The 25,813-nt window shown below is 42.3% G+C and overlaps 1 protein-coding gene and 1 long non-coding RNA gene across 7 annotated transcripts in view; one reads left to right on the forward strand and one right to left on the reverse strand.

Moving 5' to 3' along the window:
• Window positions 1-539: 539 nt before the first annotated feature.
• The window catches only part of ARFGAP1 (ARF GTPase activating protein 1), a 32,656-nt gene continuing 7,382 nt past the window's right edge, over window positions 540-25,813 (reverse strand). The window contains exons 2-14 of one of the 6 annotated variants that reach the window (XM_081867910.1): window positions 22,543-22,606; window positions 20,011-20,120; window positions 19,145-19,316; window positions 18,510-18,610; window positions 17,474-17,563; window positions 16,841-16,937; window positions 14,957-15,013; window positions 13,391-13,423; window positions 11,569-11,598; window positions 9,263-9,319; window positions 6,469-6,528; window positions 5,020-5,096; window positions 540-4,152 (exon numbers count right to left, since the gene is read on the reverse strand). In XM_081867910.1, the coding sequence (XP_081724036.1) occupies window positions 3,792-4,152; window positions 5,020-5,096; window positions 6,469-6,528; window positions 9,263-9,319; window positions 11,569-11,598; window positions 13,391-13,423; window positions 14,957-15,013; window positions 16,841-16,937; window positions 17,474-17,563; window positions 18,510-18,610; window positions 19,145-19,316; window positions 20,011-20,120; window positions 22,543-22,602 (1,305 nt within the window). In that variant the 5' untranslated portion in view covers window positions 22,603-22,606 and the 3' untranslated portion in view covers window positions 540-3,791. The remainder of the gene's footprint in view (window positions 4,153-5,019; window positions 5,097-6,468; window positions 6,529-9,262; window positions 9,320-11,568; window positions 11,599-13,390; window positions 13,424-14,956; window positions 15,014-16,840; window positions 16,938-17,473; window positions 17,564-18,509; window positions 18,611-19,144; window positions 19,317-20,010; window positions 20,121-22,542; window positions 22,607-25,813) is intronic. The other 5 variants (XM_081867912.1, XM_081867911.1, XM_081867913.1 and 2 more) reach the window with 5 other exon arrangements.
• Window positions 6,507-8,503, forward strand: LOC309345169. Its single transcript, XR_014158048.1, has 2 exons — window positions 6,507-7,948; window positions 8,210-8,503. It is a non-coding gene; the product is annotated as an uncharacterized lncRNA (long non-coding RNA).

The following is a 25,813-nucleotide window of genomic DNA, read 5'->3' on the forward strand; positions in this document are numbered from 1 at the left end:
TGCAGGAATGAAGCATCTGAATTGGCACTGAGAGAGGTCAGCGCAGAGGTGGCTGGACCTCAATTCAGAAAGAAAAGGCAGGATAGAGCAGCTCATGTGCCATTTAGGACAGGTGAGTAGTCTAGAGACTTGGTTCCATTCATGTAGCCAGCCCAGCCCACGCTACTTAAATGATGCTGTACCATGGTCAAAACAAAATAAAAAAATTCCTTCCAGTAGCACCTTAAAGACCAACTAAGTTAGTTCTTGGTATGAGCTTTCGTGTGCATGCACACGAAAGCTCATACCAAGAACTAACTTAGTTGGTCTTTAAGGTGCTACTGGAAGGATTTTTTTTATTTTGTTTTGACTATGGCAGACCAACACGGCTACCTATCTGTAGCTGTACCATGGGTTTATCTCCTATTGCCATGCACTGTATTAAACAGAAATCATAATGCTGGAGTTATTTCTAGTTCTCCCATTTCAGCTTTGTAGGAACAGGCGTGCAAGCCAGGTATCCCCCTATAGTGCTTCCTCACACATTTTTTTTTTTAAAAAAAAAACAGCAACCCATTTGCAACTGCATCATTCTTGCTTGAGAGATACCATGTGGTTTTTAGGGTTTGGGGGTAGATCAGCATCAAAGGGTGTTGTTTCTTCTTCTCCCTGAAAAAAGCCTTTAAATTCTCATCAACCCCACCTCTCCAAAAAGCTAAATAAGCAGCACATTTCTGAAAGGAAGAACAGTGTGAAAGTAACTCTCTGATTCCTAGTCTAATACATTTGCATTGAATGGCTTTTAAAAACTGATTTCTTATAATGCAATTAAGCTTTTTCAAATAAGCAATGGCTGTGCTGTTTCTGCACACATCTTTCAACCTGCAGTATAGAGAGATTTGAAAGGTAGTTCATAGTCAGAAAAGTGAGCTGAGGGTGGAGGAATCAACCCTTCCAAAAGAAAGAAGTAACACAACAGGAGAGAAGGCCTATATTCAATGCTGCAATCACTCTGCCAATTCAGATTTTGCTCACTGGAGCACCATACCCTTTCATTAACCTGTATGATTGCCTAGGCCAGACTTGCGGTCAAACGCATTAGCTTAAAAGCATATTTCCAAGCCCACCAGCTCATGCATACATGCTAGGCATCAATGACATTTAAAAACAAAACTTTTGATTTAAAAAAAGATTCCCTGCCACAGGCAATCGGTCAAGTGGCCATTCTTAAGGCTACAAACAGATACAGCCTTGCTGAGATTGTGACTAAAGGTGAATCAAAAGCAGCTTCGTCCCTTCCCCAGCAACTGCATGCTACCCTTCTCTGTAAGAATTGATCATGATTTCGGAAGAATAAATAGGGCACCTTGAGCTCTGACATCAAAACCTTTCCTGTGCATTGTTTTACTAAGATGTCAGCACCACCAATGGTGCATTTAAGAATGTGACTGATGAAGTGTTGATCTCGAAGAGTAGATACATCTGAAATGACAAAGTATTACAAGAGCAGAGAAAAATCTGCTAGGTTTGGAGAGAACGGTGAGAACAGGAGAGGAGGCGTATTATTATTATTTTACAAACATAACATTCATTTGTTCATACAGACTAGGAACGTATGGATATTTTGGGGAGTGGCAGAAAATAAGAGTAACAAAGCAATTCAAGATGATGCAGAGGAGTTAATATTAATTCAGGTCGACTATGTCAGCAGTGAGCTCAAAGTACATTTTCCCATCCCTGTTACTGTAATGCTTTAATCAAAAGATTTCCTGCCAAATCATGGGTATAGCAGATCTGCAGAGCACATGCATTGGCTCTGAGACTCGGGCAGCAAACATGTACTAAAGAGAGCAGATAAAAAGGGTCAGGTATAAATTTACGCCAGCCACTACATGTTGAACATGCAATTAAGTTCCCATGATGTTATCTTTAGAACAGGGAGGGGAGTAAAAAAATACCACTCAATGGGTCACGGTGTTTACAAAAAATGTCAGAACCAACACTAAGGAAAGGCGTTAACTCTCACTGCGCCCTGACTTTTTCCTTTTTTTAAAGGAGCCGTTTTACATGGCCAGAGATCTCAGAAGAGGACACAGGAGTCTGTCTGGCACAGGGAAGCACCACAGACTCACTGAAAGGGCGCTAGACTGTTGAGAACAGAGGATGGCGGAGCATAAACAATGAAAATACTCGAAGAACATTTCAGTTGGCAGCTTGAAAGGCTAGTGATTAAGTACGGCAGAACAAGCCAACAAGGTCCTATTTCTTTACAAAGTAGATACTGACATACCAAACAATACACAAAAATCCTAGGAAACTATTAATACTTAGTGGGTAAGTTCACTGTGTGTGTGTTTGTGGACAGTTATATACAGCAGACAACCTTAGCTGACTTCTGGAGGTCTAAGTCTGTGCAAAAGCTTACCAGAAGACCAGGCTCAGGTCCACGGAACCACCTGCCAATGCAAAGGTGTTCTTGGGCAGAGATTCAAACATTTGAAATGTAGGTTTGCAAGCAAAATTTCCACACTGGTATGAGAGGAGCCCCCCACCCCACTCTCCTGCGATTCTGGTATCCACACTGGAATTCAACCCATTACACCATGATCCCAAGTTTTCCTGGAGCTTCTCACAACATTAGCAGTCATGCTATGCTGTAACACATTACAAAGGGAGACAGATGACAAAAGAAGATCTCTTGACCACAAGCATCAATAACATACGTTACGACCTGTAGAAATAAATACCTGAATTCTTCTCAAAAGTCATGCAAAGCAGCCAACATGATGAAACTTACAACCTGACCACTCTTGATTAGCTTCCTTCTGATTAGTTTGGGAGGGGGGGAAGGGAGAAGAATCTATTTTGGAATCTTATATACTGATTTTATCTATAAATGCAGTCAAAGTACCAAACTCATGTTCGGTTGCTCAAGAAATTTGCTTCTGTCATTCACAAGTTCTGTTTAACTATCTTGTCTAATCCTTCCAAACACTTCATTATTTCTGATATCAGGCAGTTCTGGTAAAAACCAAAAAGAGCAAATGGAACCTTCGAGGGAACAAAAGCAATGTGACATTTTTCATGTAATTTTTAAAAAACAAATGGGAACTACCAAGGGGAGGAAAAGGAAGTGTCTTGCTCTTGACTCTCCAAGAGTTCATACGGAAGAAGCTCAAACCTTGTTTCTTCTGCGACAGAGATTTAGCTGAATAAGGTAAAGAGTTATTGGTTTTTTCCTTTCACACCTTGATAAATCTAAAAACTGCTTCGACAGCATCTTAATTACCATTTTGTATTGTTTCAAACCCACCCCGGCAACTTCAGTCTCAGTCCACTAATCTGCAATCAGTTCAGTAATCTGCAATCAGTTGAAGTCACACTCATATCAGCTTATCCAGAAGTTCTCCAGAACTTCACCTGAAATTCCAATGAGAAGCTGGGCAATCTCGCAAGACTACACATGCAGCATTGTGCTATGAAAGTATGCTTGCATGGGCTTACTTCCTCCAGGCTCTCGCTTTAGGAAGTCGGCATGCTCCGCATACAACAGCAGCATGGTGAGAATATATCTAAGAATGCACAAGGTCATTTCCATGGGAGAGACACGTCTTCATATGGTAATTACAAGAATCTACAAACCAATGTCTTTTTTTGTAGTAGTTGTAAACAGGAGTGGAAAGAGAATGGAACAGTAAGCATGAGGTTTAAACAGGCCCAAAAATGACAAGGACGTTAATCCAGTTACATGGGAAACCTTTCCATCAGAAGTATGACTTTTCCCTCTGCCATGATGGACAGGGATACAAGTCCTACCAGTTCTGGTTATCCCAGCCTTCTTCAGCTGCTGAAGAAGATTCTTTTGTCGTCTTCTTAGGGGTCATTTTGGTTTTGCCCTCCCCGGCTGCATTCTCCCAGTTGGTCTCCCAGTTTTCCCAGCTGTCACTGTTACTGTTCTTGTTATTGGAGACTGTCCCCGACCCCCAGACATCCCAGCTATCAGAGCTCTTCTTCTCGGTAGAATTGTCCACATACGTCCAGCTGTCGCTGCTTGGGGACTTGTGGGTTTTGGGCGGATCCGAATTGCCAAAGGTCTCCCAAAAGCTTTGATCCACTGCATTGTTCTGGTAGCCTTCACCACTGCTGTTCTGGTAGCTGTCACCCTCTGGCGGCCTTTCAAGGAAGAAAACACAGGAGAACAGAAGACTAATTCATTTCAGCACAGAATGGATCAGAAGGGCTGCTATCGTGTTCAGTCTCGGATCTTGATCTGCTGTTACGCTACACTATTCAATCTCCACCTTAGAAGCGAAAGCGCGAAAATGTAGCTGTGTGTACATGTGCTTTTGTGTAGGCTCCACCATATCCCCAGCTAAAGCCAACTCTGGAGTCACTGCAATGTAAATATTGCAGGGAGGCAACACTATGCTATCCATGATGGGATGGGATGGAAACAGCCTATAGACAGCAGTGATGAAGTTTAGGAGAGGGGTATCATGAGTTGTCTGGTTTATTTAAAAATAAAATGTGCATGCCATTTCACGTAATAAAAATCTCTGAGTGGTTTACATAAAACTACAACAATTACATTCAATAACATTTCCTAAAGACCAGATTAAAAACAGAACAAGTGCATATATCACAAATAAAACAGAGGAGCATACAAAACAGGTTGTCTCAACCTCTCAATTTTTAATTTTCTTAAGTTTTTAAGAATGGTGTGAGACCATAAGCAAGCATATTTGAACATAATGGTTTTGGGAGAAAAGGTGCCAGTTGTTTCAAGTCGTGTTCATGTTTTAAAATGCTGTAAACATGTTTCTGAGCATTTGGAAAAGGTCAGAAGAAAATGAATAAGGGACATATAGGTCTAATAAAAGGGTTTTACACCCACTGGATTCTAGAAGGATTATCCTTTTAAAAAATGGAATACAACCATGTCTGTGTTCTTTGGCCATGGCAGCTGCCAATCAAAACAGATATGTGAGACATGGAAGCCTGGAGAGTACACATCTTACACAAATACACAAATAGGGGTACCTTTCAGAAGACTCATCTGATTTTCCAGAAAAGAAAGTGGTAACATCCCGCCATCCCTTACTACTTGCTCCCTGGACCTGTGAAATAGAGATTGGGGCAAAATGGAGAAGGAAAACCCAAAGGAAGATTAGAAAAACATCATTTGTGACAAAATATCATTTTGGGGGAGTTGGCGTGGCGGAAGAGTGGCAAAACCAGCTTAATCACCTGCCTCTGAAAGTGGAGCTCTAGAAACTAGAAGACACTCCGCTTTGAGCCACTGTCAAAGGGACCAGACTCTTAGCAAAGTAGGCCAAGCCTTAAAATGTTAAGATTAGCTGATAGGCTCAGATGAAGAACCTGAAAAGCTGCCACTTAATGATTTTTCTGCCTGCTGCAACAATTTTAATGCAGTGCGGTAGATGCCGTATGGATTCTAATTTGATTTCAATTTCTTTTATTTATTATATACAGTACTGCATTTCATTGTATTACAATTTGAATTCCAATTTGTAACACAATAAAATAAAATAAATAAAAGAAGCAAACAAATGTAATTAGAAGCCAATAGAAATGTCTTATCCAATGGATGTGCTGTCTCTCATCTTCAACCACAAATCCTAGGGACCACCTGAGTGAAGCTTGCTGGCCACCAACTCTCCATGGGCCAGAGTTTGGGAACCTTTCATATAAGGGACAAACACAACATGTTCATGAAAGGTGAGCTCACCACCGATACCAGAGCTACGAAAAGTACTAACGCTATACATCTTTCCAAGGAAATTTACACACTGCTTTTCTTAAAAAAGCATCAGAGCAATTTTAAAATCAAAGCATTCAAGAGAAAAATAGTTTAAACTAGGAAGCATCAGCACTTACCGGTTTTATTAAGCATTGGCAGCAAAAACAGAAGAAAGGGAGAAGGCACGTACATTAGCAAAATTTAGAAGTCTTTGCATTCCATTTAAGCTGTTTCCATATTCCTTTGCAAACTTTATGGCTGGTCACTGGCCCACCCATTGCTACGTTTCATAATGAGGAAGAGAATTTGTTTTAGAAATGCATCCTGTGAGCTCACAGGAAAGTGTTTTTTGTCACATCAATGGTACACGTACCATTTATGAAATACCCTTTACTAGATATCCAGGGAGTCAGTTTTCACACATGAGCCTGGTTCACACATTGCTGTAACATTCAATGATTTGTTCAGCCACAGCATAAATGCTGGCTCCCTGCATGTGAGGTCATAGTCAAACTGATTTCCATGGAAAACAGATGCAAACCAATCACTTTCAGTGACATGTGCGACTTGCGCCTTAATAAACAACAACAGAATAGACAGACAGCTGTTTGTCAATGCTGCGTTGCTGCAGGAGAAATTGCTTCTAGCGCTGGAGCACAACATGCCTAAGGAATATGGAGACTGGCTTAATTCCTGGCCTCCTATCCGCTAGGAAGGCCACATCGTACCTTGGAAGCCAAATGCGAGACTCCCTGGGAAACATCATCCATAATTTTTCCATCTTTTACCTACATGAATCAAGATGTCCAAAGTTAGGCGCAGAACAAAATGATGCCACAACTACCTGAGAGAAATGCTATTTGCACCAAAAGTAAACACAAATCTTTCATTCCACAGACAATGAGGTCAGGAGAGTTTGCTACTTTTAAAAGGTTATCTGCTAAGAACTCTGGAATTAATCTTCCTTGGGGGACACAAAGACTTTGGATGCAGCATACTAAGCAATCAAGAAACCAATGGCACGATGAGCACTTACTTTAAAAAGTGAGGCAATTCTTACAAGTATAATCATATTATTTTTTACATCATAAATGCATTCCTTATTTAGAACTTTACACATTATTTAGAGCCCCTCCTAAGATGTCCAATGACATCTAAAATAATATCTAACTCGGTTCAAAAGTTTGCAATTGATGCAGTACAGATCATAAGCCTCAAAACTTAATTATTCTACCTTTAATTTAGCAATATTGTGTCTTTAGAGGAGAACTGCCATTGATGGACCAGGGGCTGAAAAAGTCCCTCGTTCTCAGCCGAGATCACAGTGCCCCAAAACTACGCATTTTGTGACACTGTGCTCTCGCACGGGTTACAAGACTCATGCAGGAGCGTGGCCCCAAAGTTTTGCACTGGAACATGTGGGAGGGTATGGTGGTACCATTCACATAACCAAAGCTACCACAGAGATACCAACATTTTCAAAAGTAGAGGGTGCATGGCTTGGCTTGTGAAAAACAGGGGGTCTGCAGTACTTAGCTAATTGGGAACCACTGGCCTAGAGTAAAAGTGAATAATTTAGGGTTCAACAAGCTAGAATACCACCAGGGTTCTGAATTCAACTCTGCACTCGTTGCATAAGCTTTTGCATTTTATTTATTTTAGCTCCTTATTTTATTTGAGCCCCACTTATTTTATTTATTTGAGCCCCACTTCCTTGTCTGCAAAATGGACATAACCTGACAGGTTGTTATTAATAAAAAGAGACTATAAAAATCACACTGCAGAGTCTGAAATTCAGAAAGCTGAAACACCCAACTGAATCATATTCATGGGAACAACCAATACTTGATCAAAATGGAATTATTCAACATGATTCTGAAAATATATTTCTCTGTACCACCTTTCCCAGCCTCACGTCCCTCCAGATGTTTTGGAGTACAGCTACCGTCAGGGCTATCTAGCATGGGCAAAGATCAGGGATGGCAGGAGCTGAAGTTCTACAACATCCTAAGCGCCAGGTTGGGAAAGCCTTCTCTGCACGCCATGAAATATTAACATCGGCTCCTTTTCAGTATTTAGCTCACCTGTGATCTCTGGGAAACGTGAGAACAGCAGCTTGCGGAGGGGCTTTTTAGCAGCTGCCCCAGCCTCAGGGATTAGGATCCCCAGTAACATGGGCTACTGCCCATGTTAGGGTATTCAATTACCGTATTTTTCGCTCTATAAGACGCACCAGACCACAAGACGCACCTAGTTTTTGGAGGAGGAAAACAAGAAAAAAAATATTCTGAAGCTCAGAAGCCAGAACAGCAAGAGGGATCGTTGCGCAGTGAAAGCAGCAATCCCTCTTGCTGTTCTGGCTTCTGGGATAGCTGCACAGCCTGCATTTGCTCCATAAGACGCACACACATTTCCCCTTACATTTTAGGAGGAAAAAAGTGAGTCTTATAGAGCAAAAAATACGGTAAGTGTTCAAACGTGTTCAAAGTCTCAATCATGTCAGGCATTTGTGAAAATTTCTCAGTAATGCCCCATATTATTTATCTATGGCATTTTCTAGCTTTTGGAGGGCTTGATCTGCAGCGAGCTTTGCAACCCTGCCCCCTGTGTTAAACTAGCTGGATCTTTAAATGCCACTTGTATTAAGATGAAGGTTTAAAATTGGATTGTTAGGCATATAAGGTTTCATGGACGTGCATGAATAAATACTAAACAATGAAACCAAGAGGGGGAGTGGAGGGAAGTTAAGCAAGATTATGGTTTTTTAAAAAAACTAGCTGGATCTTGGGGAACCCTTCAAAGAGGGCCTAGGGAGGTATGCTGTTGGAAGGAGTGGCATGATCTGGCCAAAGAGTGCTGGTGTTTGGGTGCTGTTATTGTGTTGGACTAGGAACAGGAAGACCCAGGTTCAAGTCTTGACGTTGCCAGGATGGGGTGACATTAGACCTGCCATGTTTTCCCTTAAAATAACTTACCTCACAGGGTTAATAATAATAATAATAATAATAATAATAATAATAATAATTTGTTATTTATACCCAGCCCATCTGGCTGGGTTTCCCCAGCCACTCTGGGCGGCTTCCAACCAAATATTAAAAACACCATACAGCATCAAACATTAAAAACTTCCCTAAACAGGGCCGCCTTCAGATGTCTTTTAAAGGTAAGATAGTTGCTTGTAAGCCACCCTGAGCTCCTTGGAGGAAGGGCAGGATATTATGATAATAAGTAAACAAAGCGTTTGAGACAGACGAATTAAACGGCCAAGAAGGATGAGGGGGAAATGTCAATGTCACATCCTTTTGAACTGGACTCTCAGATCTTTGGCTGCAAATCTCCTGAAGTATAATGCCAGAGCCTGGTTTTGATAACACCAACAGGGAAGTGGTTTTTAGACTATTTTGGGGAGGAATTGTACTGCCACCCTGTGTGCACACAATTTCACACTGGAGAAGCTCATGTTGCGTAAGAAGGAAAATGGTATTCAGTTCCCATTACCAATGTACTCATTTCCAAAGTTACCTTCTCCTGTGCAGGTTTGAGGACATTTTCATTTATACTCTGACCTAACTCTGAAGCCTAGTTAAAAGTAAAACAAACACAAAAGTCAGTTATACTTTTCTTCATAGGAAACATCTAACATGTATTGCCACGGAAAGGAGCCACTAGACTTTCAAAGAAAAGGAAGAAAGAAAGAAAAGACAAAAGCAGGACAGAGGAGCCCTGAGCTTTGCCTGGTACAAGCGAGAGAGTGAGCTTTAAGCACACAATGCGTATTCACAAAGAGACGGGGAAATACACTGAGATGTACAAGACTACAGGGCTGCTTCAGTATCCTCGAACTGGTTCCTTTAAGCAAGTCCCAACAGACCAAAAGAAAATATCCTTGCTAAACCAAAGGTTACTTTAGGGGTGAATGTGCTGCCACTGCAGAAAGGTCAGTTCCCATGCTGCTCCAGCAACATGCAAGAAAACTTCACTCAAGTGGTTTGGTCACACTGTGCGATTACTCAGATGTAAGAACACAATATGGCCCATATCATGTAGGCATTAGCTTAAAATTATTGGAGGGGCATGGAAGCTAACCACACTGAAGCTACTGGGTGATCACAATCACTGCACTACAGTAACATGAAGTCAGCAAGTTCTTTTGGAAAGAGAAATGCAATCATTTCACAGAACATACTCTGAAGTTACGCAAGCAATGGCAAGCCCATATGAGAAGATTTCCTGTGGCCGGGGAATGCAGAAGACCTGCTCTTCCCAATTCTACAGCCTAACTTTCATGCTCTTTGTCAAGATGCACAAACATAACTTGTAGAAAAAAACAGGAAAGAGATGCAGAAGGCTTTTAAACTAGAAGTGAAACGCAACTGGAAAACCTTGTGTGATTTTTGTATTCTGGTGCCTCAGGTGTGGCCTGTTAGTCCGGGAGATGCACTTCCTTTGCCCTGTTCTGCTTCTCTAGGCCTATAAAGTGTTACAACTAGAAATAAGAAATGGTGCGATTAACTGTACCCAGTTAACTGTACCCAGTTAATTGGGGGAAGACGGAGGGGGGGGGGAGGGAGAGAATGAATTATTGGTTAGAGGTTAAAAAGAGAAGGAATACACTTGTGGACTGGTGCCATTATATTTATGACACTCAGATCTAGGCTGCCCAAGTTGACCCTACAGTAGCTGCTTTGGGGAATATGGATTGGAATAGATGACCTGTAGTCCCTTTAGATCAGGCATCCCCAAACTCGGCCCTCCAGCTGTTTTGGGACTACAGTTCCTATCATCCCTGACCACTGGTCCTGTTAGCTAAGGATGATGGGAGTTGTAGTCCCAAAACAGCTGGAGGGCCCAGTCTGGGGGTGCCTGCTTTAGACCAAGAACATTCTACTCATCCTTCAGTTGTTTCCCAGAATAATGTTATTTCTTGCTGCTATTTCTTATTGGATGCTAAGTATTATGGAGGAACACAGTTGCACTTCTTCTCCTGAATCCTGTCCTACTCTGCAAAGTTACATGCATTGTGAGTTAAGGATGGGATGAGTGACTGAACTCTTCCTTACCAATTTTTTAATTTCTGTGTGATTAAGTTGTAAAGCTTGGGGGAAATCCCTGATCATCTTCCTGCCTAGTACCACAGTCTCCTCATCTAATCTGTCACCACGTTAAACTAGAAATGAAAACAATTAAGGTATTGGACTAACGTGGCTGGCATCTTCTTTATCTGTTACCATGCCTGTTAATGCAAACAGGATAGTGTGGAAGTTCACAGCCTAAACTAAGTCTGTCTAGTCAATGCCCTTGTTTATTATGAGGGCCAGTGTCTGGTTCAATTCACAGAATATGCACAACTTATTCTCCTGACAATATGCAGCTGATGGAATTGTTAACCCTGTGAAAGAGACAGAGGTTTGACAGATCATTGACTGAATGCTGAACACCCTTTTCCCCATGAACAAAGCCTTCAGAGGAACATCTATTGCTAACCTCATTTCCAAATACTTCCCTAATGCAAATACAGTTCTGAATACACCTCAGTCCTGAGTGATCATCCCATACACCCACGTGTTGAGCGAGCCTTTGACATCCAACATTTACAAAATAGTATGGATTGGAATATATACTTAGGACTCTTGCTTGATGCAGCCTATTTTAAAACAAGCTGGAGGAGACATTACAGAAAGATGCAGACAACACCGTTCAACAAAAATGACTTGATTTCAAAGTGAGGGGGGTTAAAGTGAAATTATAAAAGACAGCTAGCAGCAAAATGTACAAATTCAGCACAGTAACAAAGCACCCATGCATGAGAATTGAGGGGAGGGCTTTACCGGATCTGCCTGCTGTTTGTGGCCCCAAAACTTTAGACCCAGGCAGCACAAGAGAAGAGAGCAAGGGAGGTAGAAGAAGCAGCTTTTAGCAAAAGATCTAATGTACTCTTTTGTTCCTGGCAAGAAAGCATGATATTTATCCCAACATCAGTGCCTTAACGACAAGCAAAATGTTTAGTCTCTTGATTACCACGCCAAACTAAATTGTCTAAAATAAACTAAAATAAAATTAGATAGTCAGGGCTGAGAGCGAGAGTCAGCTTGTAAGCACGAGCTAGGAAGCAACAGCTCCAATTGTTAATTGGGAAAATTTGCCATCATCTACCGGCTGAGAAGGCAGCAGTGCTGCTGAGGTGGCTTGTCAGTAGGGCTGGTAAGTTAACTCCAGTGTAGCGTTTTGAATAAATATGCATGTTGATACTAATATGACATTCAACAAGGTTTAAATAAGGATCTGTGACTCCCGTAAGAAGGCAGGAAAGGAAAATCAAGTCAATATCAAACGTTATATATTTTACAGAAGGGGGAAATATCTGCAGGCTTTGTGTTCTGCCAACATCTGCCAGGAATACTGATTTAATTTTCCCTTGAAAGACACACCATTTTAGCTTGCAAGACGGTTTCAGTTAAACAAGAATTAATTTCACTGGGCATGTGAATGCACCCAAGGATATATTCCTCATAGAATCCAAAGCCTTTGCTTTGCACAACTTGATATAAATGCACCAACGCTTTTCTACAAACTGCTTAGGTTTGTTTTAGTACAAATACGCTCTTATAGAAGCTGGTTTCTATTAGCGTGTTCCCTTCACCAAGAAGGCAAGCACCTCAGGAATGCAGGATTGCCACTGAGAAGGTAGCTTGTAGATGCTCGCACACAGATATCATTTGTATAAACCAGCTTCTCTGAGTGGGTATTACACACATGTAAACACCTCAGTTCCTATAAATAGCACCATCATCTGAGCATCTCCCAGCTGTGACTTTATGGCAGTCCCACAGAGATTCCAGCACAGTATCAACCAGCCCCAAGTTATGATCTATGCAAATTGTGCATTGATTAGGAGGCAATTCAAGTCTGGAGGCTATTGCTTAATAGAGAAGCAATATCTGAGGTTCTGCAACACTAACTGCAGGCTACATAATTTTACCTGAGGAAGCTGTAATCCGTTTCCACATTACGTACACTGCATGACCTACAATTCCCCTCTCAGTAGATTTATTTACTTCTAATGAATTGCTTTCCGCCGCTCCCTTAGGCGAAATGCTAGACGTGACAAAGGAGTAAATTCTGCAGCCATGGGCTAAAATGTAAAATATGCATAAGCCATAAGTGGAAAGTGAATTAACAGAACCCCTGTTCAATTTAGATGTATGACACAACATTCTCTATTAAAATAAGAAAGGAGACATGCCTGATAGCAACAGTATGCTGTCTCGGTTTTTTAAAAAGCAACAGTCGATGGTGCAAAGTGCAAAGATGATGAGTGGTTTTATAGGTTTTTAGAGCAGATTCTTGCTATCCAGTTGTAGATATTCTGCAACTTGGTAGCAAACCACTAAATAAATGTCTGGTGAGTCAACAGGTGCAATCTCTGTTTTCTATTGTGCTTCAAAACATACCTCATCTGCTTCCTAACTTAAGAGTACATGACGCTTTCATCACAATACCTCTGACACTGGAACCTAATTTGCAGTTTCTCAGAGAAGATCCGGGAGATTGTAAATATCCCAAGAGAATTCAAACTGCTGAGGAAAAGAGAACCAGTGAAGATTTTTAGTGTTGGGTTAGCCACATAACAGAAGGACTTGTGAAAATCACCTTTTGAGTTGCTTGAGATCCAAATTTGGTAGCCTGTTAATAGAAGCAAAAATTGTTTGTTTCAGTCTTTTATTTTCCCCTTAGCAATTCAAAGCACAGACACTGATGATGTGGACTGCAGCGCCACAAGATTCTTCTGTGGCTTTACTGGAGCAACCTAACTTCTTCCCCTCTTGACATTATAACATTCTTATGTTTCTCAAAATCTTACAAAACGCCTACCACTCTAAAGAAGTTTTAAGAGCCACGAATACCAAAACTTTGCTTTGTTAGGATCCTTTCAAATGGAAGACTTCTAGCATTACCCAAACACTGATCCCCCCGCCGCCCTCTGCTGTAAGCTATAGGCAGAAAAACAACTAACTTTCCACACTTCAAGGTTATTGTGTGTACACATCCTCTTATGTTCTGCCCACGTGTGATATGGCCATGTGGGTTCTGAGGATCCCATGCGCCAGAGAGATGTTCTCTAAAATCATTTTGCCACTAGAAAGGAAGTCTGTACCTCCAAAAACAATTGCGGAGGGAGAGCTTCAACTTTGCCAGTACAGAAATGCCTCACACCAGCCAAGGAGAAGCAGAGCACTATGCTCCTCTTTTTCCAGCTTCAGCTTGCTCTTATAAGTAAAAAGTAGGTGGGGGGGGGGGTGGGAAACTGGATACAAATTAGATTTACTATCAAGGACAGCCAAGATGCTCAACCACTTTAAAGCATCAATGCCGTTTCCAAAACATGCCTTTTTGAAAATTCCACTTCTCATAAATATCAATTAGCATGCTTTCTTTTCTTTTTTAAAGGAGACTAGCTGAATCCATAAAAGTAGCTGTAACAGCAGCTATCAGACCTGAAAGCTAAAACAAATCTCCACTGTAAAAGGCAATATTCTTCTGGATATGAGAATCTATGAAAACACACACACAGAGCGAGAGACAAATTAAGGGAAGGCTGTTCCCTTCATGCCCAGATTGTGAGCTTCCGAAGGCATCAGGCTGCCTGTGCTGGAAACAAAATGAACCAGAAGGGTTCTTGTGTTCTTGACAGGATATTGGTTGACCGCCAAGCCTGGCTCTGCCATGCGGCAGGGCGAAGCAGCCTGGTCTATGAGGTGGCTAGATGAAAGCAGGAATTGGTGTATGAATGGTGTAGCAAGACTTTTAAAAGTGTTTGACCTGATGAGAGGGGTGTTTGAATTCCTCTTCAGACAACACTGTTTGCAGCCTGTAATGCAGATTATTTTACAACGCAGCAGTTTTGAGTTCTCTCAGGATGGATTCAGTTGACCTGATGTCTCACATGATGATGGCAGTTGCCCTCCTGCTAGGATGGCCATTTAAAGCTTTCACCACACAGCAATTCCTCAAAAGCAGTTATGTGGGAAGATGATCATCAGGTGAACGGGTGGTTAATGAGCATCTGAAGGCATCCTTAGCATAATGCGAGCCCATCGCTGCAGGTGTTTGGTTCCTTTTAGGTTTTCGCCTGTAAAAGGTCAGCTTCCTAAGAGAAACCCCATTACATACAGCAAGCTGGATAGCTTCATTTGCTGGATTATAGTGTTTACTTACACCTTCTTTAGCTGCAGAAGCAAACTTGCTCGCTCCAGAAGTAAAACTACTCCACCCCTGAAAGAAGAAGCAGAGAATGGTTAGGCCTGCTCCATTTTTACCAAGGTAAAACAAAAAAATGTTTCTTTCAACAACCAAGTGCAGAGAAAATCTAATAACCTTTCTGTATCAGGTGAGGGGAACCTCTGGGCATTGTTCGCCTCCATCTACCACCATCCCTAATGATAGACTGTATTGGATGGAGCTGATAGGAGTTGGAGTCCAAATGTCTGGAATGCCCCAGGTTCCCCACCTTTGTTCTGCATCGTAACAGCACGGACTCATCCACCTTGTCATATACGCTACCCCAATACTCGGTAAGCTCAGCCTCTTTGTTTGAAAGTGCACAGCTCCCAAACTTGCACAAAGGCCAAAACTGGTAGCCATAATAAAAACGTGCAACGCTTGCTCGATCCATGGGCTTAACTACAGGAAGGTAGAAAGGTGAGGCTAAATAAGGGAAAGATCATTTCCTTAATTCAGGGGAGCCGATGTAGTTTGGAAAGTTTCCCTGGTTTGGAAAGTCACCAGCTCTTAGCTTCAAGTTCAAGCAGGTTCTAGAAATCATGATTTCCCCTCTCTTGTTTTCTTCTTCTTCTTTTTCTACACTAACCTTACACAATGACACTGTTGATTTTGTAAAATGGAGCCACAACAAGTACCGTATTTTTCGCTCTATTGGACGCAGTTTTTCCCCTCCAAAAATTGAGGGAAAATGTGTGTGCGTCCTATGGAGCGAATGCAGGCTTCTGCCATAGCCGCGCGCAACCCCTCCGGCAGGGAGAGGCTGCACGGGGCTATCGCTTCTTTAGCCCTGCACAGTGTCTCCCAGCAAGGAGAGGCTGCACGGGGCTAAAGGGGAAGGCAAAGCAGCGAGCGGGATCCATCCCGCTCGCTGCCTTGCCTTCTTCCATAGCTGCGCGCAAACCCTCCGGCAAGGAGAGGCTGCACGGGGCTATGGATTCCTTAGCCCCACGCAGCCTCTCCAGGGAGGGAGAGGCTGCACGGGGCTAAAGGGGAAGCCAGAACAGCGAGCGGGATCCATCCCGCTCGCTGTCTTGCCTTCTTCCATAGCTGCGCGCAACCCCTCTGGCAGGGAGAGGTTGTGTGCAGCCTGTACGCTGCTCTTTGGGGCTGGGGGGGGAATATTTTTTTTCTTGATTTCCCCCCCTAAAAACTGGGTGCGCCCTATGGTCCGGTGCGCCATATGGTGCGAAAAATACCGTAGCCCTTTTCCCTACTGCTTCTCTCCTGCCCGGGAAGCCTCCTGCAAGTTCCATTCTCCCTGTCTGAAGCCTTTATGCAGGTAGAGGAGGCCAGTGACATTTCAGAGTGTACTCTTTTCAAATGCATTGAAAACCATTTTGAAAAAGAACTGGGGAGTTGCTTGTCACTGCAGTGAAAATGAATGTTTTGAGAGGGTAGAGAAAACAAAGGAGAATAATCCCATGTTATTTCTAGAAAGACCGGCATGAAGGCAAGAAAGGTTAGCGCAGCTAAACATGAACGAAATCAACACTAGAAGCATTCTGGCAAGAAAGCAAAGCAAGTGGATAAATTATCATTTCGATTTGATTACCATTCCGATAAGCAATCAAGCACACCATTAGTCAAGTTGTCCACTGTGGTTGTTTTCTATGGTGCACGGTTATTCATTTCTTAGCATTATACTCCAAGTGTTGAAATAATCTGTCTAAAATTGCGCTCTGTCGTCGCTACTTTTTAAATTGTTGTTTCAGACATGATGTAATATGGGGAACCTTGGCTTGCTTACTGGCAACAGAAGAGTGAAAGAATAAGAATGCATCTTACATCAGCGTATGCACAGGAAAAGCAGCTACTTACTGAATACAAAGAGGACATGGCATTATTGAGAAAGTCATCTTCCTTTTTGGGAGGCGTAACTGTGTTCCCAAACCCCACGTAACGATTTTCTTGACCCCTGAATCAAAGCACACAAGATGTTTGAGCTCAAATATAGGATATGCCTTAAACCACTATAAGCAACTGATGCAAGCTTTATCTACAGGGTTGTTTTACCTATATTGTTGGAGGAGAGAGAGGAATGTTTGTGGGTCTCCCTGGTGAGATGAGGAGGAAGAGGAGAATAATAATAATTTATACCTCGCCCATCTGGCTGGGTTTCTAACAAATCCTCGCAAGTTCTCTTTCATGGGCAAACAACTTAGGAAAGGCCCGCCGCTCACTGTTGTTGTTTTTTAAAATTATTATTATTATTATTATTATTATTATTATTATTATTTTCCCCAGAGGGGTAGAGGGCGTGAGAGAGACTTGTGCTGGTTTTGCAAAAGTTCTCTGTGAAGCAAGCATCCTTTCCCCCCATCATCTTATGGAAAACTCAGTGGAGGGGAGCTTTGTGCAGAGCATCCAGGGCAGGGGTGGTTACCACAGGGGAGAGGACAAGCACAGTTGGCAATGAAGGAGCCCTATATTTAACAGAGAAGTGATTCTTACCCTTGGTAGGAGCCAAGATCATCATTTAACCAATCTTCGAAGGCTTTGTCAGAAGGGGCACCAGCATTCTGGGGTTGTCCAGCAGAGCTCCTGCAAAGAAAGCAAACAAACCCATACATCAAACATTATTATGCCATAGTAATTGGACCACTTGAAATCGATAAGCACTGGAGAAAAGTGCATGTGGCATGTAAATAAGCAAACCTTGATAAGAGAAGGTATAATCCTGCAAACATTGCACCACATTTGTGGAATGCACCTCCTCCCCCTCTTGGAAGTACTCTTGGTACAGATACTCTTATAATTTCAGCATCAAGGAAAAAACTTAATTTTTTTACCCAGCCATTTGTAGGTGACTAGGAACGTTAATGGTCTAAGTGCTTTATACTTGTGATTGTTCTAACTAATTTTTGTATGCAATTTATGCATCATAGTTGTGGTGCACCTCGCTCTGAAATAAATTTGAGATGAAGGCCAGGTTAAAAAGACATTTGATGAATACAGTAAACAAAAGAGGTCTGCCTTCCTATGTGCAATGATCAAAAATAAAATGAAGAACCTTGGTCAGCTTCTTAAAGACTAACATCAGCCCCATTTCTTCTCCTATCTCCCTGGTAACAGGTACAGTGGTACCTCGGGTTAAGTACTTAATTTGTTCCGGAGGTCTGTTCTTAACCTGAAACTGTTCTTAACCTGAAGCACCACTTTAGCTAATGGGGCCTCCTGCTGCCGCCGCGCCGCAAGAGCACAATTTCTGTGCTTATCCTGAAGCAAAGTTCTTAACCTGAAGCACTATTTCTGGGTTAGCGGAGTGTGTAACCTGAAGCATATGTAACCTGAAGCGTAAATAACCCGACGTACCACTGTACAAAATGTAACAGCATGGCCCATCCCTCTAGATGTGATGTTGCAGGTAACCGTAATAGCCATGCACATTCTCCAGTATTCACCTCCATCATTAGTCTAAGCACCTTCATATGGTTAACATAATAGCCTTAGAACAACCACACACTGTGCAAGATAAAGAGATCTCTACCGGTGAGCTGAGGACAGAGCAACCTTGGGCTGAGGTGGAGTCCAGTTTCTGGCAGAAGAAGTTTCAACTGACCATTCTTTACCTTCCGCTTCTGCTGCCACCTAAAAAGAATAATACCTTAAAGACACAAATTCTATTCGTTGCTGCGCAGCAGAAACAGAGAATGGGTTTGATGTAGCCTGCTTCTAAGCTCTGTGTGAAAGGATATGCCACTCCCTAGCCCCCGAGACTGGGAGGAAAGCACCACAGAAAGACTTTCCTGAAGCAGGGAATGGAAGCAGATAGGTTTGTAGGGCCACCCAGGCTCCCTACTGCTTTATCAAGGCCCAGGAAACCAGCTATTCACATCCAAAGTGTAAATAACATGCTGAAGTCACTACAAGAAATGGCAATAGCTATCTATTTAGAAGACCTTTTAAAAAGGGACTAGGAAAATTCATGGAGAAGATGTCTATCAACAGACATTAGCCACAGAGATAAATGGAACTGCACTGTTCACAGACTGGATACTAGACACAAGAGATATAACTAGCAGGAAAGGGCTGTTGCCTCCCTATACTGTCCCCAGAAGCATCAAACTGACATGAATGTTGAATGGTCCAAGAATGCTGAAATTATTGTTTAATTACATTTACCTTATCTCTGAAGAGTGCAGCTGCTTTACTGTTGTACTTCTCTTGCAGTGACCAGCAAGGATCATAGTCTTCTTGAGTCTCCAAAAACTCCCGGAATTTACGATTACCACCAGCCTTCATTTTCTCCAGTTCAATGTCCTTCCATTTGTCCATTGTGACAGAGCGCACAAAACTGAGAACCAGAAAGGCAACCACCACACCCCTTTGTTAATATCTTTGTGCATCAGCAGCTTTGTACACCAGCAACAAAAGCTTTCCAAAATAACTTCTGTATCACCAGGGGGGCAGGGATCAATTTTAGACTCCTAAGTGAATTATGTGTATGTCACTACTAGGAGACACCTCCGTTGAAGTTAAAGCTGGAGCATAAACACATGCACATTATATAAATAATCTGATGTTGCTCTGAAATGTAAAAAAAAACAACAACCCAAAAAATAAAAATCAGACACCAAGCTGGATCCAGACATAGTAATGCCTAGAGCAGACTGCTGTGTCACCTGAAGCAAGGATCATAGTTTATCCCTATGGCTATAGTTTAAAGAAGCCAGTTTCACAAACCAATTTGAAGGTGGCTTGCGTTGAGCATACCGAACTTAGGGATAAATCACAATCCCTGCTCCAGAAAACACAACAGGCCAAGATCCAGGAAGCAAACACTCTCAAAGTCCTTCTCCCAGCTGTGCAGGAGAAGCGAAAGCACGTGAGCCCAAGGCTCGCTGTAGCTCCTTCCGACTTGGGCATGGCAAGCTAGTCGTGGTTCCGTGTGGGATGTGAATGCAGCCAATGTGTTCCAATATATACATTTTCATTTACTTGTTTCATCCCCAACGAAAACGTATTTGTTATCACCATTGATGACTGACCTGAGATGAACACCCAAGCCTCTATGCTTTCCTGAGCATTCCAGACAGATCCAAATTCCATAGGTCACACTCACCCATTGAGGGTTAAATGCACCACATTCGAAACAAACCTGCAATAAAAAATGAGGGTGGAAGTTATTTCTGTTTTCAGTAGTTACTCCAGGTGAGTTGCTCAGAAATGATATCAAAACAAAGCAAACCTTGCTATTTTCATAGTGCTATATTAAGGTACCAAGAGTATTATTGTCTCCATTTCTCTTACATCTGTATTTCCCACATAGGTCTGTCTATGTATTAAAATCTTCCTAGGAAGCCCTTTTCCAGGTTCCATGAGTTCAAGCAGGTGGTGACAGGAGATAAGAACTGCTCTGTGGTAGAATCTCAGCTCTGGAATTCTCTCCCCATAAAGCTTCATACAGCAACAAGCTGACAATGCTTTTGTCACCAGGTAGAAAGGTTAGAATCATAGAATCATAGAGTTGGAAGAGACCACAAGGGCCATCGAGTCCAACCCCCTGCCAGCAGGAAACACCATCAGAGCACTCCTGACATATGGTTGTCAAGCCTCTGCTTAAAGACCTCCAAAGAAGGAGACTCCACCACACTCCTTGGCAGCAAATTCCACTGTCAAACAGCTCTTACTGTCAGGAAGTTCTTCCTAATGTTTAGGTGGAATCTTCTTTCTTGTAGTTTGGAACCATTGCTCCGTGTCCGCTTCTCTGGAGCAGCAGAAAACAACCTTTCTCCCTCCTCTATGTGACATCCTTTTATATATTTGAACATGGCTATCATATCACCCCTTAACCTCCTCTTCTCCAGGCTAAACATGCCCAGCTCCCTTAGCCGTTCCTCATAAAGCATCGTTTCCAGGCCTTTGACCATTTTGGTTGCCCTCCTCTGGACACGTTCCAGTTTGTCAGTGTCCTTCTTGAACTGTGGTGCCCAGAACTGGACACAGGTTGTTTTCATCTTGTCAGCCTTTCAGTTGGCTTTGCTGTTACTATTGCATTTGTATTTTGTTTTAAATGTATTTCTTATTTTTAATTTTCTACTCTCAAGCTGCTCTGGAAATCTTTGCATAGAAGTGAACGGTATCAAGCAGCTAAAGCAAATAAATAAAACGGTACTCAACATATATAATTAGAGCTTTACAGCCTGCTCTGTCTGCTAACTTATTTGGAGTAGAAGCTGCAGGCTGCCATTCAGTCTAACACACTAATCAAATTATTCGTATTAAAGTGCTTCAGTACTACTCCTCACATCAATTAAGACATAACATCCAGCCAGTGGCTTTTGGAATCTGCCCTGCAAGAATATATCTACATGGAAACATTCCATTAGAGCATGGACGGAAAGGACTGCCAGACCAGCTTGCCCAATTACCGAAATCACATTCAGATACACCTCTCTGGGTACCCACACCTATTGCTACCCAACTGCCTTAAAAAGGGCTTGTCTGTGATACTTTGCCATCTGTTGAACTCCCCTATATTTATTTTTAAAAAATACTTGTATACCACAATTTTATAAAAAATATCAAAGTGCTTTACAAATATAAATATATACAATAAAAAATATAAACCTTTTATATCAGAGATCATCAGCTAGTACATAGGATAGCATAGATGCCAAGTTTTTAGTCCCTACAGCACCAAAGACCTCAAGTCTTATAATATTTTATTGGCTCTTAGCATTAAATATTGCTGATCTCGTTCTTTTAGCTGGTTGCAGTTTTTTACAGTGCAATTCTGTGCATGTTTCCTCAGAATCAAGTCTCACTGATGTACAGTCATACCTCGGAAGCCGAATGGAATCCATTCCGGAAGTCCGTTCGACTTCCAAAATGTTTGGAAACCAAAGCACGGCTCCTGCAGCCAATCGGAAGCCGCAGAAGCACCATCGGACGTTCAGGCTCCAAAGAACGTTTGCAAACTGGAACACTCACTTCCGGGTTTGCAGAGTTCGGGAGCCAAAACATCCAAGTACCAAGGCGTATGAGATCCAAGGTACGACTGTAAATTGATCCTACTGATTTCAGCAGGACTTACTCAAGAAGTAGATGGGAAAAGCAACACAGCCTAAGTTTCAAACTGTACTTTGACTTTTCTAACCGAATTGCAGGACATCATATTATATAAAGAAATAAAATCTGTTGCATGAGGTTTTCAAGAACAATCTTGCAATCTTGCAAACAAGCACGACTGAACCCCATCAATGATGATTTGCTTCTTTTATTTTGATAAACAGAAGTCACTGTGCGAGCATGAAGTTCTGCTGCAATATGGCCCAACTATCCAAAAAAGACACTACGTGCAGGAATTTTTGCAATATTTATTTTGTACATGCAGATACCATACTGTTTGATCAGGACGACAGGGCATTTTATGACAACTGGTCCAGAAAGAGAGTTCATAAAGGCAAATCTGTACGCTAATATGAGCAGCACACAAAAGGCAAGTGTCTAACATGAGGTGCAGATTACTCACTGCTGCTGAATCATAAGCTGCTAAGGGGGTACACAAAACTGCTTACATTGTTCTCATCCTGCACTCGCACTTCTTTAAGGACCTTCCTTGTTCTTGGACTTGCCATGGCCCTGCAACAGAGGGGAAAATAAATTAAGAGATCAGATATAAAACTACATTGCGACCCAGTAGAGATAGCTGTTGCAGAGATGCCCCTACGATCCATGGTTTGTAGCAAGGAGGTTGCTCGGTGGTGGTGGTGGGGTGGATATTAGCATTAACTACGATTCTCAGCTTCTAAACAAATGATCATCTTAACCAGGTACCCTTGAAGCTCATTTGAAATAGGTGTGCCAAAAAATGGTTTTGGGGGAAACCATGGTAAAAAGATCCATGATGTACCTACAATGCCAGACTACAATGAATCATAAGCAGTACTAAGTGCAGATTTCCAAAGCTTGGGTGGCCATTTGCAAGCCATGTTTTAAGGGGACACCAGTATAAAGTTTGAACTGAGTCTCTGTGGTGTTAATAGTGTTCCATCTCTCTTAAATTATCCTGTACTGGGATTATTGCTGAATTGGGACCAGGAAAAACAACAACTGGAGAAAACAACTCCAATTAAATGCTTCAAAGTCATAGAAGTTACTGGTAGAATGAATCAGTTTTACACCATACTTCACATTTTCAAAAGAATTAATCTTTTACATAATAAACACTATTCTGAAGTGAGGTATGTTCTCAGCAAAGGAAAGTCAATACAGTTTTAAGCTTCAGGCAGCGCCTTTCTATAATAAAACCTTCCCATTTATATTACTTCTACTGTCAAGTTTTATGCGCTGCTCTAGCTACTACTACCTTTTCCTTGAAAAACCACAGTGACATATAGCATTGCAGCAAAATAACCAGCAAAGCCAGGAACTAATGTCCTGTCAGCCGGTTTCCCAGCGTGATTCATGAGGAAAGTTGTACAAATTGAAGGAGCACATTATTACTGAGTGAGGAAAGGTTGTTTCTTTGCAGGCTTGCTTGCCTTTCGTGCAAGATTTGAAGTAGATATTACCTTTAATTGACTGTCATAGAAAATGCCATGCCATAAGGCAGAGGCAGCCCCAACAGTATCTGAAGGCACCCTGTCGGCTTAAGTTGCCATGGTCAATAATCAGGGCTTGTAGAACTGGGGTCTTGCCCCCCCCCCAAAAAAAATGCAGGAGGAAGGGGCAGGACAATGAACGAGACCTTACTCTTTTTGCTCCCCATCTCCCTGTCCCTGTAATTTGAGGACGCCTAACTGAAGGAGGGGGATGCGGGTGGCACTGTGGGTTAAACCATAGATCCTAGGACTTGCCGATCAGAAGGTTGGCGGTTCGAATCCCCATGACCGGGTGAGCTCCCATTGCTCGGTCCCTGCTCCTACCCACCTAGCAGTTCAAAAGCACATCAAAGTGCAAGTAGATAAATAGGTACTGCTCCGGTGGGAAGGTAAACGGCATTTCCATGCGTTGCTCTGGTTTGCCAGAAGCGGCTTAGTCATGCTGGCTGTATGCCGGCTCCCTCGGCCAATAAAGCAAGAGGAGCGCCACAACCCCAGAGTCGGCCACGACTGGACCTAATGGTCAGGGGTCCCTTTACCCTTTACCTTTAACTGAAGGAGGATGGGTTCAAGGAACCAAACCTATAGCAACCGACACAGAGAAGCAACTAACACATCACTTGTGTTCTTTTAAGACATCCCGACTGCTGAGAGCTTTTGTCTCCATTCTATTCTTTGCCAGCATGGATATTCCGTGGTAGTAAGAGGATGTGCATTTGTGACAATATCTGCCTATAAAGGGGGGCTGGAGGGAGAGCTCTGGTTCCTATTTTTTCTGCAGATTGGCTCCCTACCTACTGTGCATAAGCGGTAAACGCTGTCTGCAATACACACAGACCCTAGAAGTTATGGATATATGGAATACAGTGCTGGAGGTTCAAAGCTTTTCATTATATTGCTGCAATATTTACAGCATCCCTTATTGGAAAATCAATATTATCATAGCCCACATTAAAGATGCAGAGAAAGGGCTAAGGTTGAATAAGAACAGCTTGCCTAAACTACCCAGTGAGATTATGGCACAGGGGGGGTTTCAACCAGGAACTAATTTAACCAGTAGCTAATTTCTTGCATTAGTTCACAAGAGACCAAATTAAAAAAATAATTCTGGGATTTAAAAATGATTAGAAGCTTACTTTTTCCTGCTCTGAAATAAAGTGGGCAGTTCCTGAGCAAAAGGAACTCTTGTTTTGCCTTGGAGTTTGAGAGGATTTTTCAAACTCTGTTTTGCCTTGGAGATTGAGATGCTGCAAAGAGAGTTGCACCGTCTCAGAATGAGAACTGTATTGGCTTTCTCCAATCTCCCCATAAAAGGAAAGTGTCAGGCAGGGAGAAGAGAAAGGAGGGGTGCAGCTTTCTAACAGCTATAGTTTCCAACCAGAGGAATCTGGAATCTGACATGTTTCACTCCCTCGGAAGGAGCACCTATGCCTGCAAATTTCATTCCATGTAGTCAAGATATAAAAGTTATATAGTGGAATCTCGGGTTACGTACCGTCCTCCTTACAAACGCTTCGTGTAATGAGTTTCACTAACCTGGAAGTAGGTCTCCTGGTAGCGAACTTTGCCCCCGTGGAAGTCGTGCAGCAGAAGTGGGAGGCCCCATTAGCAAAAGCACGCCTCGGGTTAAGAACGGTTTCGGGTTAAGAACAGACCTCCGGAACAGTTTAAGTTTGTAACCGGAGGTACCACTGTACCCATTTGGTCATTTCGTTATGTAAGCCAATGGGGGAGACAAATGAAGCCATGGATCTTCAAGGAAAGGCATTGTGGGTTACTCCTGAAGAAGCCCCTAGTTGAATTGGTCTCCTTTCTGAAGTGGAATCCAAACAAAATCTGGTCTTTGATGCACGCTCATAGCTACCCTATGCCAATCAATTTTATTTTTTTAATCCCCATAATGAATAGTGACATCAGGGAATAAAGACAGCTATAAGACACCATTATTGGCTTGCACTGCAACTATTACTTGAGGAACAAAAAAATTCAGATCCCCCCAACCTGCTTATTAAAGTTGTTTTTTAAATACACACACACGGGGGAGGGGGGCGGGGGAGAGGAAGGGAGAGACAGCTCAATAGATAGAACCACCACCAACTATCTTTCTTTCATTAAATCAAGAATTTCTTCATCTTCTTTTTAACCCACTGCATTTGCCACCCTGATTTTAAAACTAAAGTTCTCTCTTTTCCAAAGGAACATAAGATGCGTGTACAGTTTTTCCTACACTGAGCACACTTCACAA

Source organism: Podarcis erhardii, assembly GCF_964252035.2.
Source record: "Podarcis erhardii genome assembly, chromosome: 6".
NCBI classification, from domain to species: Eukaryota; Metazoa; Chordata; class Lepidosauria; order Squamata; family Lacertidae; genus Podarcis; species Podarcis erhardii.